Source organism: Trichechus manatus, unplaced genomic scaffold, assembly GCF_000243295.1.
Source record: "Trichechus manatus latirostris isolate Lorelei unplaced genomic scaffold, TriManLat1.0 scaffold00216, whole genome shotgun sequence".
Taxonomy (NCBI): domain Eukaryota; kingdom Metazoa; phylum Chordata; class Mammalia; order Sirenia; family Trichechidae; genus Trichechus; species Trichechus manatus.
In genome coordinates this window covers 2,716,796-2,732,613 of record NW_004444152.1, presented here as the reverse complement: position 1 = coordinate 2,732,613, position 15,818 = coordinate 2,716,796, and the positions used below count along the sequence as shown (strand labels likewise).

The 15,818-nt window shown below is 40.8% G+C and overlaps 1 protein-coding gene across 5 annotated transcripts in view; it reads right to left on the bottom strand.

The window, feature by feature from the left end:
* LOC101352937 (zinc finger protein 227) overlaps positions 1-15,818 on the bottom strand; it is an 83,025-nt gene that overhangs the window by 66,124 nt on the left and 1,083 nt on the right. The window contains exons 3-7 of one of the 5 annotated variants that reach the window (XM_023742718.1): positions 15,105-15,197; positions 13,784-13,988; positions 13,020-13,489; positions 12,684-12,767; positions 11,480-12,515 (exon numbers count right to left, since the gene is read on the bottom strand). In XM_023742718.1, coding sequence (XP_023598486.1) covers positions 11,803-12,515; positions 12,684-12,767; positions 13,020-13,489; positions 13,784-13,988; positions 15,105-15,197 — 1,565 coding nt within the window. In that variant the 3' untranslated portion in view covers positions 11,480-11,802. Of the gene's footprint in view, positions 1-11,479; positions 13,989-15,104; positions 15,198-15,818 lie in introns of those variants that run through there. The other 4 variants (XM_023742717.1, XM_023742714.1, XM_023742713.1 and 1 more) reach the window with 4 other exon arrangements.

The window sequence follows — 15,818 nt, the reverse complement described above, 5'->3', positions numbered from 1 at the left end:
TCACAACTGGGCCAATGAGCAACATCATGATAAACAGAGAAAAGATTGAAGTTGTCAAGGATTTCATTTTACTTGGATCCACAATGAACACCCATGGAAGCAGCAGTCAAGAAATCAAAAGACGCATTGCATTGGGCAAATCTGCTGCAAAAGACCTCTTTAAAGTGTTGAAAAGCAACATTAGAAAAACAATCAAAGTAATCCACCACATAAATAAAACAAAAGAACCACATGATCTTATCAGTTGATGCAGAAAAAGCATTTGACAAAGTCCAACACCCGTTCATGATTAAAAACTCTCAGCAAAACAGGAATAGAAGGGAAATTCCTCACCATAATTAAGGCCATTTATACAAAGCCAACAGCCAACATCATCCTAAATGGAGAGACTCTGAAAGCACGACCACTGAGAACGGGAACCAGACAAGGATGCCCTTTATCACCACTCTTATTCAACATTTTGCTGGAGGTCTTAGCCAGAGCAATTAGGCTAGAAAAAAATAAAGGGCATCCAAATTGGTAGGGAAGAAGTAAAAGTATCCCTATTTGCAGATGATATGATCTTATACACAGAAAACCGCAAAGAATCCACAAGAAAACTACTGGAACTAATAGAAGATTTCAGCAAAGTATCAGGATACAAGATAAACATACAAAAATCAGTTGGGTTCCTCTACACCAACAAAGAGAACTTCCAAGAGGAAATCACCAAATCAATACCATTTATAGTAGCCCCCAAGAAGATTAAATACTTAGGAATAAATCTAACCAGATTCGTAAAAGACCTGTACAATGAAAACTAGAAGACCCTCCTACAAGAAACCAAAAGAGACCTGCATAAGTGGAAAAACATACCTTGCTCATGGATAGGAAGACTCAACATTGTGAAAATGTCAATTCTACCCAAAGCAATCTACAGGTACAATGCAATCCCGATCCAAATTCCACTAGCATATTTTAATGAGATGGAGAATCAAATCACCAACTTCATATGGAAACGGAAGAGGTCGCAGATAAGTAAAGCATTACTCAAGAAGCAGAACAAAGTGGGAGGCCTCACACTACCTGATTTTAGAACCTATTGTACTGCCACGGTAGTCAAAACAGCCTGGTACTGGTACAACAACTGATACATAGACCAATGAAACAAAATTGAGAACCCAGATATAAATTCATCCACCTATGAGCAGCTGATATTTGACAAAGGCCCAAAGTCCATTAATTGGGGAAAAGACAGTCTCTTTAACAAACGATGCTGGCAGAACTGGATATCCATCTGCAAAAAACTGAAAGAAGACCCATACCTCACACCATACACAAAAACTAACTCAAAATGGATCAAAAACCTAAATATAAAATTGAAAACGATAAACATCATGGAAGAAAAACTAGGGACAATGCTAGGAGCCCTAATACATGGCATAAACACAATACAAACTATAAGTAACAATGCACAAACACCAGAAGAGAGACTAGATAACTGGGAGCTCCTAAAAATCAAACACTTATGCTCATCAAAAGACTTCACCAAAAGAGTAAAAAGACAACCTACAGAATGGGAAAAAAAATTTGGCTATGACAAAGCTGATCAGTGTCTAAAATCTAAAATCTACAAGATACTGCAAAACCTCAACAACAAAAATACAAACAACTCAATTAAAAAATGGGCAAAGGATATGAACAGGCACTTTATAAATTGAAGACATTCATGCGGCTAACAGAGACATGAAGAAATGCTTATGATCATTAGCCATTAGAGAAATGCAAATCAAACTACAATGAGATACCATCTCACCCCAACAAGGCTAGCATTAATCCAAAAAACACAAAATATAAATGTTGGAGAGGTTGTGGAGAGACTGGAACACTTACATACTGTTGGTGGGAATGTAAAGTGGTACAACCACTTTGGAAATTGATTTGGCACTTCCTTAAATAGCTAGAAATAGAAGTACCATACGATCCAGCAATCCCACTCCTTGGAATATATCCTAGAAAATTAAGAGCCATCACAGGAATAGATATATGCACACCCATGTTCATTGCAGCATTGTTCATGATAGCAAAAAGTTGGAAACAACCTAGGTGCCCATCAACGGATGAATGGATAAACAAATTATAGTATATTCACACAATGGAATACTAGGCAACAATAAAGAACAATGATGAATCCATGAAACATCTTATAACATGGAGGATTCTGGAAGGTGTTATGCTGAGTGAACTTAGTCAGTTGCAAAAGGACAAATATTGTATAAGACCACTATTATAAGAACCCAAGAAAAGGCTTAAACACAGAAGATAACATTCTTTGATGGTTACGAGGGTGGAGAGGGATAAAGAGGGATATTCACTGACTGGAAAGTAGATAAGAATTATCTTAGGTGAAGCGAAGGACAGCACACACTACAGGGGAAGTCAGCACAACTGGACTAAACCAAAGCTAAGAAGTTTCCTGAATACAATCAAACACTCTGAGGGATGGAGTAGCAGGGGTGGGGTCTAGGGAACCATGCTTTCGGGGGACATCTAGGTCAATTGGCATAACAAAGTTTTTTAAGAAAATGTTCTGCATCCCACTTTGGTGAGTGGTGTCTGGGGTCTTAAAAGCTAGTGAGTAGCCATCTAAGATGCATCAATTGGTCCAAACCCACCTGGAGTAAAAGCGAATGAAGAACACCATGGACACAAGGAAAGTATAAGCCCAAGAGACAGAAAGGGCCACATACACCAGAGACATCATCAGCCTGAGACCAGAAGAACTAGATGGTGCCGGCTACCGCAATGACCACCCTGACAGGGAGCACAACAGATAATCCCTGACGGAGCAGGAGAAAAGTAGGGTGTAGAACTCAAATTCTAATAAAAAGACCAGACTTAATGGTTTGATTGAGACTGGAGGAACCCTGGAAAATGTGGCCCCTGGGCTGTCTGTTAGCCCAAAACTAAAACCATTCCTGAGGCCAACTCTTCAGACAAACATTAGACTGGACTATGGCACATAAAATAATACTCATGAAGAGTGTGCTTCTCAGCTCAAGTAGACACACGAGACTAAACGGGCAGCTCCTGTCCAGAGGCGAGATGAGAAGGCAGAGAGGGTCAGGAGCTGGTTGAATGGACACAGGAAATCCGGGATGGAAAGGAAGAGTGTGCTGTCACAGAATAGGGAGAGCAAGTAGGGTCACAAAACAATGTATGTATAAATTTTTGTATGAGAGACTAACTTGAATTGTAAACTTTCACTTAAAGCACAACAACAACAACAAAAAGTGTTGAAAAGCAAAGATATCACCTTGAAGACTAAGGTGCGCCTGATCCCAGCCATGGTATTTTCAATCTTCGGAAGACTGAAGAAGAATTGACGCTTTGAATTGTGGTGTTGGTGAAGAATATTGAATATACCATGAACTGCCAAAAGAACGAACAAATCTGTCTTGGAAGAAGTACAACCAGAATGCTCCTTAGAAGCAAGGATGGTGAGACTACGCCTTACATGCTTTGGACATGTTGTCGGAAGGGATCAGGCCCTGGAGAAGGACATCATGCTTGGTAGAGGGTCAGGAAAAAGAGGAAAACCCTCAACGAGATGGATTGACACAGTGGCTGCAACAATGGGCTCCAGCATAACAACGATTGTGAGCATGGTGCAGGACCAGGCAGTGTTTTGTTCTTTGGTACATAGGGTCGCTATGAGTCGGAACAGACTTGACAGCATCTAACAACAGCAACAACGTGGAAAAAATACATTTACCTGTGAAGATCTAATTTTGAAAGGTAAAATAATTAAGCTTTCAAGAAAAATTAAGAGAACATGTTTGTTTCCTTAGAGTAGAAAAAAAAAAATCTTAAACAAGATCAAAAATCACTAACTGTAAAAAATAAATAAATAAATCGGACTATTTCAAAATTAAGAGCTTCTCTTCATTATGGCACCACTAAGAGAGTGAAAACGTTATCCCCAAAGTAAGAGAATTTATAAACCATACATTTAACAAAAGACTTATATGTAGAATAGATAAAAAGATACATAAATCCTTAAATAATAAGAAAAAAAACTCAAGTAACCAAATAGAAAAAGGTAAGAACACTTTAACAGACAGTTCAAAAACCAGGATATCAGAATACCCAATAATCATATGAAAAGGCACTCAACTTCATTAGATATCAAAAAGAAAGCCAAGTTAAACTGTTAGCGATTCTACTACATTACAACCAGAAAGACTAAAACTTAAAGGAATGAATGAAGAAATGATGGCAAAGATGCAAATATTTCCATTCTGTAGGTAAGCATGTAAACTGATAAAAACCACTTTGGAATATGATTTTTCAGTAACTACTAAAGTTGAACCTATTCATATCCTATAATCCACACTTACATATATAGATCCATATAGAAAAAGATATATATAAATCCATATATCCAACAAAAGACATGTCCATCTATGTTCATATCAGTACTACTTTTAATAGCCAAGGACAAGAAACTACACAATGCCCATCAACAATCAGATGGAAAAATAAGTTGTGGTATATTTACACATTAAAATAATATACAGCAATGTTGTTGTTAGGTGCCTTCAAGTCAGTTCCAACTCATAGCGACCCTATGTACAACAGAACAAAATACTGCCTGGTTCTACGCCATCCTCACGATCATTGTTATGCTTGAGTCCATCGTTGCAGCCACTATGTCAATCCATCTTGTTGAAGGTCTTCCTCTTTTTTGCTGACCCTCTACTTTACCAAGCATGATGGCCTTCTCCAATGACTCATCCCTCCTGATAACATGTCCAAAGTATGTGAGACGTAGTCTCGCCATCCTTGCTTCTAAGGAGTGTTCTGGTTGTACTTCACATTTCATTATAATACTTTACTTTGTCTTCTTGAGACGCCCTTTGAAATCTTCAGTTCGGTTCTTTTACTTCATCATTTCTTCCATTCCCTTGAGCTATTCTACGTTCAAGATCAGGTTTCAGAGTCTCTTCTGACATCCATTTTGGTCTTTTCTTTCTTGTCTTTTTAATAACCTTTTGCTCTTAATATATGATGTCCTTGATGTCATCCCATAACTCATCTAGTCTTCTGTCATTAGTGTTCAATGCATCAAATCTATTTGGTCTCCAAATTCAGGCGGGATGTACTCAACGTCGTATTCGGGTTCTCATGGACTTGTTTTAATTTTCATCAGCTTCAACTTGAACTTGCATATGAGCAATTGATGGTCTGTTCCACAGTCAGTCCCTGGCCTTGTTCTGACTGATAATATTGAGCTTTTCCATTGTCTCTTTCCACAGATGTATTTGATTTGATTCCCGTGTTTTCCATTCGGTGAGGTCCACGTGTATTGTCGTTGTTTATGAAAAAAGGTATTTACAATGAAGAAGTGTTAATCTTGCAAAATTCTATCGTGTGATTTCTGGCATGGTTTCTATCACCAAGGCCATATTTTCTGACTACTGATCCTTCTTCTTTGTTTCCAACTTTCATATTCCAATCACCAGTAATTACCAATGCATCTCGATTGCATGTTTGATCAATTTCAGACTGCAGAAGTTGGAAAAAATTTTCAATTTCCTCATCTTTGGCATTAGTGGTTGGCACGTAAATTTGAATAATAGTGGTATTAACTGGTCTTCCTTGTACATGTATGGATATTATTCTATCACTAACTGCATTGTACTTCAGAATAGATTTTGAAATGTTCTTTTTGACAATGAATGTGATGTCATTCCTTTTCAATTTGTCATTCCTAGCATAGTAGACATGATTATCTGATTCAAAATGGCCGATACCAGTCCATTTCAGCTCACTAGTGCCTAGGATATCGATCTTTATGTATTCCATTTCATTTTTGACGACTTCCAATTTTCTTAGATTCATACTTCTTGCATTCCATGTTCTGATTACTAATGGATGTTTGCAGCTGTTTCTTCTCATTTTGAGTGATGCCACATCAGCAAATGAAGGTCCCAAAAGCTTTACTCCATCTACGTCATTAAGGTTGACTCTACTTTGAGGAAGCAGCTCTTCCTTAGTCGTATTTTGAGTACCTTCCAACCTGAGGGGCTCATCTTCTGGCACTATATCAGACAGTGCTCCTCTGCTATTCATATTCATTTTTGCTGGCCAATTTTTTCAGAAGTAGACTGCCAGGTCCTTCTTCCTAGTTTGTCTTAGTCTGGAAGCTCTGCTGAAATCCATCCACCATAGGTGACCCAGCTGGTATTTGAAATACTGGTGGCATAGCTCCCAGCATCACAGCAACAGGCAAGCCACCCCAGTATGACAAACTGACTGACGCATGGTGGAGACACTAGACTAGGGGTCAAAAAATTACTTTTAAGGGTCAGAAGCCAAGGTAGTGCGATTGGTTTGAGATCAGCTGCTAGCTCAAAGGTTGTCAGTTTGAACCCACCCAGTGGCTCCACGGAAGAAAAGCCCGGGTGAAATGCTTCTGTAAAGATTACAGCCAAGAAAACCCTATGGATTAGTTCTACTGTGTAACACACGGGGTCACCATGAGTCAAGGGCCTACTTGAGGGCAGCTAACAACAACGACAAAAGGTCAGATAGTAAATATTTTGGGCTTCGTACACCAGATAGTCTCTGTTGTAACTACTCACCTCTGCCATTGTAGTAGAAAAGCAGCCATAGACAACATGTAAAAAATGGTCATGGCTATGTTTCCATAAAACTTTATTTATAAAAACAGATGGAGGCCAGATTTGGCCTATAGGCTGTAGTTTGCCTATCTCTGGACTAAATTGTTAAAGAAGATTGGAAAGTTGATGAAGCTCTGATCTGAGACCACAAAAGTTATCCCTACCAGATTAAATTAAACTGTTTTGGATGATCATTACTAATAAACATACAGAAAAATCACTCGTCAGCTCAATGGCTGCATATCAGGTGCCAGTACATGTATTGATTTGCTCCATCATGTAACCACATCTGCAGCTGCAATTGGTGTTAAACCCTAATTAAGTTTACAGTTATATCCTATCATTCTCCCAGATTCACCTGTTTCTGCACAGTTCAAATGTGTGAATTGAATGGGGATGTGATAGAAATCACGACCCTTGCAACTTTCAAGATATGACTAGTGGCACTAATTTATTTGTTCCCTCCAGGAACATGATGTTGCTTTTGACTTACTATTTTTGTACACAGAAGCAACCACAATGGTTTGCATTTATCTTTTCTTACAAAAATAGCCCTCATTCTGCAGGTCAGGGAACCACGGGGTGGATTCTGCCAGTTGTTGACTATTTCTATTGCAACTCTGCTTTTTGGGACTTGGCAAATAACCATAGGATGGGCTCGGGAATCCATTCAGACCACTGTATATGTTGTTGTTAGGTGCTGGTGAGTTGGTTCCAACTCATAGCGATCCTACGTACATCAGAACAAAACACTGCCCATTCCTGCACCATCCTGACAATAGTTGCTATGTTTGAGCCCATTGTTCCGGCCACTTTGTTGATCCATCTCGTTGAGGGTGTAAGAATGGCATAGCGGTGTGGCGGTGGCATCTGACCTCCTCTAACTTCACAAGGGGGAAGGAGAATCAAGATCAACAGCCCATGGCTGATTCCTATGAGGCAGAGGTCAGGTCAGACATGTCTCCTCTCTCTGCCATCTTTACCAATTCTGACACCAACCATCCCTCCCACAGCACTCTACTTCTCTGCTGAGTTCAATAATTCATTGAAATGGCCACACAGAATTCACTGACCATATTCACTATTATGGGGTTTATTAGGGAAGTAACAAGTTACAATTCAGATTCAGGAACACTCACGATACAGTTCTTCCATCAGGACAGCCTCTTCCCAGCCATGCCAGCTGGCATGCCTTTCTGGCTCTTGGCCTCTGCCCTGCTCAGGCAAGTGTTACAAAGCTCTTTTAGCTCTGCTGGTAAGTACCCAGAGGCACCCCACTCTGTCAGTAACCTTTGGCTCAAAGGTGCTCAGTTCTAGCTCCATGGGTTGGCAAACATAGCTCCACTGAGTGCACAGAGGCACCCTACTCTGCTAGCAAGCCTCCTGCCCATAGGCACTCAGCTTTCTTGATCTGTGGGCCGGGAAGCCCACTGCACCATCTCCTGCCAGGCTCTCCTGCCACCATTTTTCTGCAAACACTTCTTGCCATGTTCAGTGTAACAGCTCTCTCTCTCTCTGTCTTGGTCTCCGGGTTCTGGGAGCTTCTCAGTGCAGAGATCCTGGGTCCAAAAGACTTGCTCCACTCTTGGCCCTTCTTCCTTGGTGGTGGTGAGATCCCCTCTTTGCACTGGAATTGACTCTCTTTTAAGCCTAGTGGGATGGCAAAACTGACCAATCTGCTTGGTGAGCCACAATTGCCTTATTTTCACAGTCCCACTTGGGTGGGTTGCAAGATCATGGAGAAAAAGGCCACACAAAAGCAATCCATCACACCACAGGCCACCCCCTGGCTTTTCTTGCCATGGTTCTTTCATACTTGGAAGATAACTTCCCCCTCCCAATCATTTTACCAGTCCGAAACAATAATTAACAACTAGTCTTTCAATAGGGCAAACAGTCTTAAGGACGAAGTTATTCAGGTACCAGCCATTCTGGTCGGCTGCACATGTCCATCTCATCTGGTCAGGTTCTCCACCCTTAGGACTCTTTTGCCCTACAGAAGAATTTTTTTTTTTTTTTTTTATGTGATGCCTAGTCTCTGAAATGTGTTGAGACTTGCTTTATGGTCTGGTATGTGATAAATTTTTGTGAATGTTTTATATGTGCTCAGAAAATTTTTTGGAGGTAGAATTCTATACACATGCGGAAACACATTAGATCAAACTTCTTAATTATGTTTTAAAAATATTTTAATCTTTTTTTTACTGTACTTTAGGTGAAGGTTTATAGAACTAGTTTCTCATTAAACAGTTAGTACACGTATTGTTTTATAACACTGATTAACAACCCCACGACATGTCAACACTCTCCCTTCTCGACCTTGAGTTCCCTACTACCAGCTTTCCTATCCCCTCCTGCCTCTAGTCCTTGCCCCAGGACTGGCGTGCCCCTTTAATCTCATTTTGTTTTATGGGCCTGTCTAAGCTTTGGATGAAGGGTGAACCTCAGGAGTGACTTCATTACTGAGCTAAAATGGTGTCCAGGGGCCATAGTCTCAGGGTTTCTCCAGTCTCTGTCATGCCAGTAAGTCTGATCTTTTTTGTGAGTTAGAATGTTGTTCTACATTTTTCTCCAGCTCTGTCTGGGACCCTCTATTGTGATCCCTGTCAAAGCAGTCTGTGGTGGTACCTGGGTACCATCTAGTTGTACTGGACTCAGGCTGGTGGAGGCCATCATAGATGTGGCTCATTAGTCCCTTGGACTAATCTTTCCCTTGTGTCTTTACTTTTCTTCACTCTCCCTTGCTCCTAAAGGGGTGACACCAGTGGAGTATCTTAGATGGCCACTCACAGGCTTTTAAGACCCCAGATACCACTCACCAAAGTAGAACGTACATTTTCTTTAAAAACAATGCCAATTGAGCTAGACATTCCCTGAGACCATTGTCCCCACAGCCCTCAGCCCAGTAATTGTCCCTAAGGGAGTTTGGATGTCTCTATGAAGCTTCCATGATCTTGCCTTGTACAAGTTATGCTGGCTTCCCCAGTATTGTTTACTGTCTTACCCCTGAAGGACTAATTTTAATGACTGTTTTGGACTGGTAAAATGATTGGGAGGGGGAAGTTTGCCCTTCAAGTATGGAAGTGTCAATGTCTAGAAGAGCCAGGGGGTGGCCTGAGGTACAATGAATTAATGTGGCCCTTCTAGCCATGGTCTCTGTGACTCATACACAGTGATATGGTGGGACTATGCAAATAGGGCATGTGGAAACCGTGAGCGTTGGGGCTGTCAGCTTGGCTAGGCCATGGTTCCCAGTATTGTGTGGTTTTCCTCCATCTTACGCGTTGTGGATCCTGACCTCTACATGTTGATGAGGCAGGCCTGGTGTGGGCTGTGTCCTGAGTCGAAGCCTTGCAGGAGGGCTTAAGTCAAGTCCTACTCTTACTCAAGTTATGCGTTTCCCTGGGATGTGGCTTGCATCTAAGGTATATAGGTGGATGCCCTAGTAGAGCTCTCTCTCTGCATCTGGTTTGTGATGATCTAATTTCCAGTTCTTAGGACTTGAGCCAGAGGCCTGCCATCTGACCTGCCGATTCTGGAATTTCCCAGCCTCTGCAGCCCCGTCGGTCAGCAGCTTACCATCTGACCTGATTTGCCAGCTTCCGCAGACTTGTGAGCCAGCAGCTGTGGTCTGCACTGCTGGTTTGGGTTCATCAGTCCCTGCAGCCACGTGAGCCAGGAGAAGCCTACACCTGACCCACGGATTTGGGATTTGACAGCCTACACAAAAAATTGAGCCATTTCCTTGATACGGCTCATGAGTTCTGTGAGATGTTGCTGCAAATTACGGAATGCAAAGCCTGTGTTAGAGATGATGGAGTGGTACAGCACTTTGGAAAAGTTGGACATTTGAGACATCTTTAACCTCTGCCTCATAGGAACCAGCTTTGTGCTGATCCTTATATTCATTTAAGGGTCTTCTCTTTTTAGCTGACCCTCAACTTTACCAAGCATGATGTCCTTCTCCAGAAACTGGTCCCTCCTGATAACGTCCAAAGTATGTGCTTCCAGGGAGCATTCTGGATGTACTTCGTCCAAGACAGGTTTGTTCTTCTGGCAGTCCGTGGTATATTCAATATACACTATAGCGCTTAGAAGGCAATCACATCAAAGAGAAACTAATAACCAATTCAACATTTACTTCAAAATGTTTGTCGTATTAGTAGTTCTTCCTGACACTTTCCAAGTGTTACAGTAAGTCCTTACCTTAACATTCTTGAAAAAATTCAATCACTTAATAGGCAGATCAACAAAATTCACTTTTCAGTCTATATTGTCACAAATGATAATTTATACTATTGGCAAGTGTTAGAACACTAGACAAAGTCCAAAATAAGGACCAAACTTGATAAAACAAGCTGGGGAGGACAGGAGCTAATCACAAGAAGGCAATCCAAATTAATACTGCATTTTGCAGTAATGACTAGTTTTCTACATTTCAACTCATGTCCCTAAATTAATTTTATAAAGGCCGCTTAAGGTTTCGTGTTCTCAATACGAATTTATATAAAAATTTGGAGATGAACACAATTTTCAAATATCATACATTTGTTCCAATTTATAACAAACGTTGCTCGTCTGTGTGCAGTGGTTAAGTAAGTGGTTGACTGCTAACCAAAAGGTTTGTGGATCGAACCCATTAGCTACTCCACAGGAGAAAGCTGTGGCAGTCTCCTTCCATAAAGATTTACAGTCTTGGAAACCTTACCAGTTCTACTTTGTCAGAGGGTCACTGTGAGTCAAAATTGACCCAACAGCAATGGGTTTGTGTGTGTGTTTTTTTTTGGTGGGCTGGTTTACTACATGCTAGGCAATGTTAAGATTGTATAGATTCACCAGTGAACAGAATTTCTGCCTTTATGAAGCTTACATTCTAGTGGACATTAATTTTCACATCTGTCATTATACTTCTGTAAAAGGACTGAAAACTCTTGTTCTTTCTAGGTCCTCTCCTGACGACTAAGTAGTATCAGATAAAGATCAAGGTTGTGACTGCAACAGTTAGGAAAGTACTCTCCTGACTACTGAGATATGCTGTGCTATAGCTGAAATATTCCCTTATATGGAAGAAATTATTTTCTCTTATTATGAGATCTGATGATTGGAAGAATTCACAGCACACTTGGGTCTTTAAAAATCATTTTATAGAGCTTCTTTCCTGTGTGGACTCTCTTGCGTTTTTACCACCTCGATCATTTTTATAGGATTTATCACCAGCGTGAATTCTGTGATGAATTTTAAGATTTGATCTCCAGCTGAAGCTCTTACCACATATCTCACACTTGTAAGGTTTCTCCCCTGTGTGAACTCTCTGATGAGACTGTAGTTGTGAAGATCGACTGAAGACTTTACCACACACATCACATCTGTATGGTTTCTCTCCAGTGTGGACACTCTGATGAAGTTGAAGACTTGAGGCCTGACTGAAGTGCTTCCCACACTTCCCACACTTATATGGTTTCTCTCCTGTGTGGACCCTCTGATGCATGTCAAGATTCAAGCTCCACTTGAAGCCCTTCCCACACTCTTCACATTTATATGGCTTTTCTCCAGTGTGGACTCTCTGATGGGCTTGAAGATGTGAACTCCGACCAAAGCTCTTCCCACACTCTTCACATTTGATTGGTTTTTCTCCACTGTGGACTCTCTGGTGGGCCAAAAGATTTGAAGCCTGCCTGAAGACCTTCCCACACTCCTCACAATTGTAAGGTTTCTCTCCTGTGTGGATTCTACAATGAATTTTAAGATCTGCTCCACGACTGAAGCCCTTTCCACACTCTTCACATTTGTATGGTTTCTCACCAGTATGGATCTGCTGGTGAATTTGAAGTCTTGAACTGTTACTGAAGCCTTGCCCGCACCCCTCACACTTGTAAGGTTTGTCTACATTGTGCGCTTTCTGATGGATTTCAAGATAAGAACTCTGACTGAAGCCCTTCCCACATACCTCACATTTGTAGGGTTTTTCTCCTGTGTGGACTACCAAATGAACTTGGTAATGGGAGTTCCTCCTGAAACTCTTTCCACACTCCTCACATTTGTACGGTTTCTCTCCAGTGTGGACTCTCTGATGGGTTTGAACATTTGAACTCAGAGTGAAGCCTTTACCACACACATTACATATGTATGACTTCTCTCTTGTGTGAACCCCCTGATGGGCCTGAAGGCTTGAAGGCCGACTGAAGCCTTTACCACATTCCTCACATTTATACGGTTTTTCTCCAGTGTGGACCCTCAGATGAATGTAAAGATTTGAGCTACCAATAAAGCCCTTCCCACACTCTGCACATGTGTATGATTTCTCTCCCGTATGGACTCTGTGATGGGACTGAAGATGTGAATTCTGACTGAAGCTCTTACCACATGCATCACATTTGAATGGTTTTTCTCCAGTGTGGGCTCTCTGATGGTCCTGAAGATGAGAGGCCTGACTGAAGGCCCTCCCACAGTCCTCACAATTATAAGGTTTCTCTCCTGTGTGGACTTTGCCATGAACATGAAGCGCTGATTTACGACTGAAGCCCTTCCCACATTCATCACATCTGTGTGGTTTCTCTGAAATATGGACTTTCTGATGAATTTGCAAGTGTGAGCTAGGACTGATGTCCTCATAACAATCACTGCACTTGTTACACTTCTCCCCCATGTGAACTCTCTGATGAAAATGAAGAACTGAGCTATAACGAAAGCTTTTTCCACACTTGCTACATGTATGAGATTTCTCTACGAAGTGTAATGGCTGATGAAGATCAAAGCTGGAGAGATCATTGAATGTTTCTTTACACTCGTTACACTGGTAGGTTTTCTGTCCTGTGTGAATTATACTTTGCGGATTAAAAGTTGAAATGTTCATTCTGTACTTCCCATAATCAATGTGGCTATAAGAAAATTCACTTTTATGTACTCCAAGACCATGGTGATGTGAAATCCAACTGATGCTGTCAACCCCCTGCTTATACCGACACAGTTTGTTTTTCATGAAAATTTGCCGATATTCACTCTGATCATTTGGTGAGTCAGTCACATAGGTTTTCCTCCAAGAATCCTGGGCTCTCAAAATTGAAAACTTTGGATTTCGAGTATCATTAGGACCATTCCCTTTATGATTCAGTATATACTTCTCACCTTCAGAAATCGGAATAGATAGAGCTGCCCCAACCTGGCAGGGGGAATCATCTTGTTTGCATAACTGAGAACTATTTATTATGGAGTCTTGACACCTGGCTAAGTCATTTGCAATTTGTTGCCAGATTTGCCAGCGGGAAAGCTCTTCACGTGATCCTTCATCTTCAACAGTCCCTAACGCTCTTTGATTCTTCTCTCCTGTAAAAACAAAGAATTTAGAGATGTGGACAAGTAAAAGCTTTGTTCAGAGATTTCAAGACTTCACACTTAGGACACAGCACAGAACTTTAATGTGCTGGATGAATCCTAGGATGGTTCAGCTTATCTCTTTCCCACATATGAAGTTCTCTGTTTTACCTATCAACAGAAACCTAGAGGTAGTCCACTAAGCTCTCAACCACTAAACATTAATGAAACCTAGTTAGAAACACAATTACTCCCATCTGACATACTCTCTGAATCATTTTTTTAAAAATTATGTCTTTCCCACCACAATGCCGTATCAATGAGAACAATCATTTTGTAGTGCTCACAGCTTTACAGCCATAGTTCAGAACAGTGCCCAGTAGTTAGCAGATGCTCAACAAATGCATGTGTAGATGAATCCCAGTTTGATTTCTGGGATTCTCTATGATGCCAAATCCCAGTTTAAATTTGAGCCAAGGCATAGAAGCAAAAGAGCTTTTACAAGTAAGTTACCTGAAATAGGGAAGGGACTGGAAACTATAGTTTTGTTAAGAAGTGAAAACGCTGTACCTTTCAGAAGGATCCAGCAAAGGGGTTTATGCTGATAAGAAAATCAAAGGTGGTAAGAATCACGCAAGGTAAAAGGAAAGCATGAGACCTATGCACTGGCTCCTTCTTAGGCTTTTTTACTCTCTCTAATATCTTATCACTTTTCCATGTGAGAGTCAACAGTTAGAGGTGAGGAAAGAATGCGGTCTTCCCTGATAGAATAGACTGTAGGAGGGAAGGATAAGGAAGGGCAACCAGTATAAAGGCTGCTGCAATAATCCAGGAAAGAAATTTGGTAATTTGGACCAGGTAACAGCAATAGGAGCCCTGGTGGCAGAGTGGTTAAGAGCTTGGCTGCTAACCAAAAAGTTGGCAGTTTGAATCCACCAGCCACTCCTTGGAAACCCTATGGGGCAGTTCTACTCTGTCCTATAGGGTTGCTATAAGTTGGAATCAACTTGACGGCAATGGGTTCGGTTTTTTGGTTTTTTTTAACAGCAATAGAGGTGGCAAGAAGCAAACACATGGACAACAATGTATCTGACAACTATGATGGACTGACAATTGCTTGGTTCTTACCTGAATTCCTCTCTCTTTGGATTGCTATCTTCATCAACCAAAGCTTCTCTCTTCTTTCTATATGTGATATATCCCTTTCGAAGGGTTGATGCCCTGTGAACGTGGAAAGTCACATATTTAAAATGAACACACTAAAGGTAAAAACAACTGGAAATTTGAGTTTCTACGGTAACTCTTTTCAAGACATCAAAAGCAGTGTTTGCCAAACATTTTTATCATGACTTATTTGAAATACCCCTTATTTCATGACCTACACACATACGCATAAACAAAGGTTGAATGACTTATTTCTAACCAACGTTTACTTTTGTTGACTCTTGTCCCACTGACTCTCACACCACTCATACAACTGACCAGAGTTTTTCCTGAAGTGTTTTCTGTTCGTCCTAAGGATCTCTGATATTTTCTACTCTATTTTATTTCACTAAACTTGCAGGTTAAAAACAAAACAAACCCACTGCTTTCAAGCTGATGCCAATTCATAGTGACCCGACAGGACAGAGGAGAACTGCCCCATAAGGTTTCCAAGGAGTAGATGGTGGATTCGAACTACCAACCTTCTGTTTAGCAGCCAAGCTCTCAATGACTCAATAAATTGGTCAGGAGTGAAATTTGAAAAAGTGTAGATAAAATATAGCAGTATACTGTCCATTTATAGTTCTTTTAACTCAGGGAATCATTTCAAGAGCATCAAAGCCTTAAAAACCCAAAGAC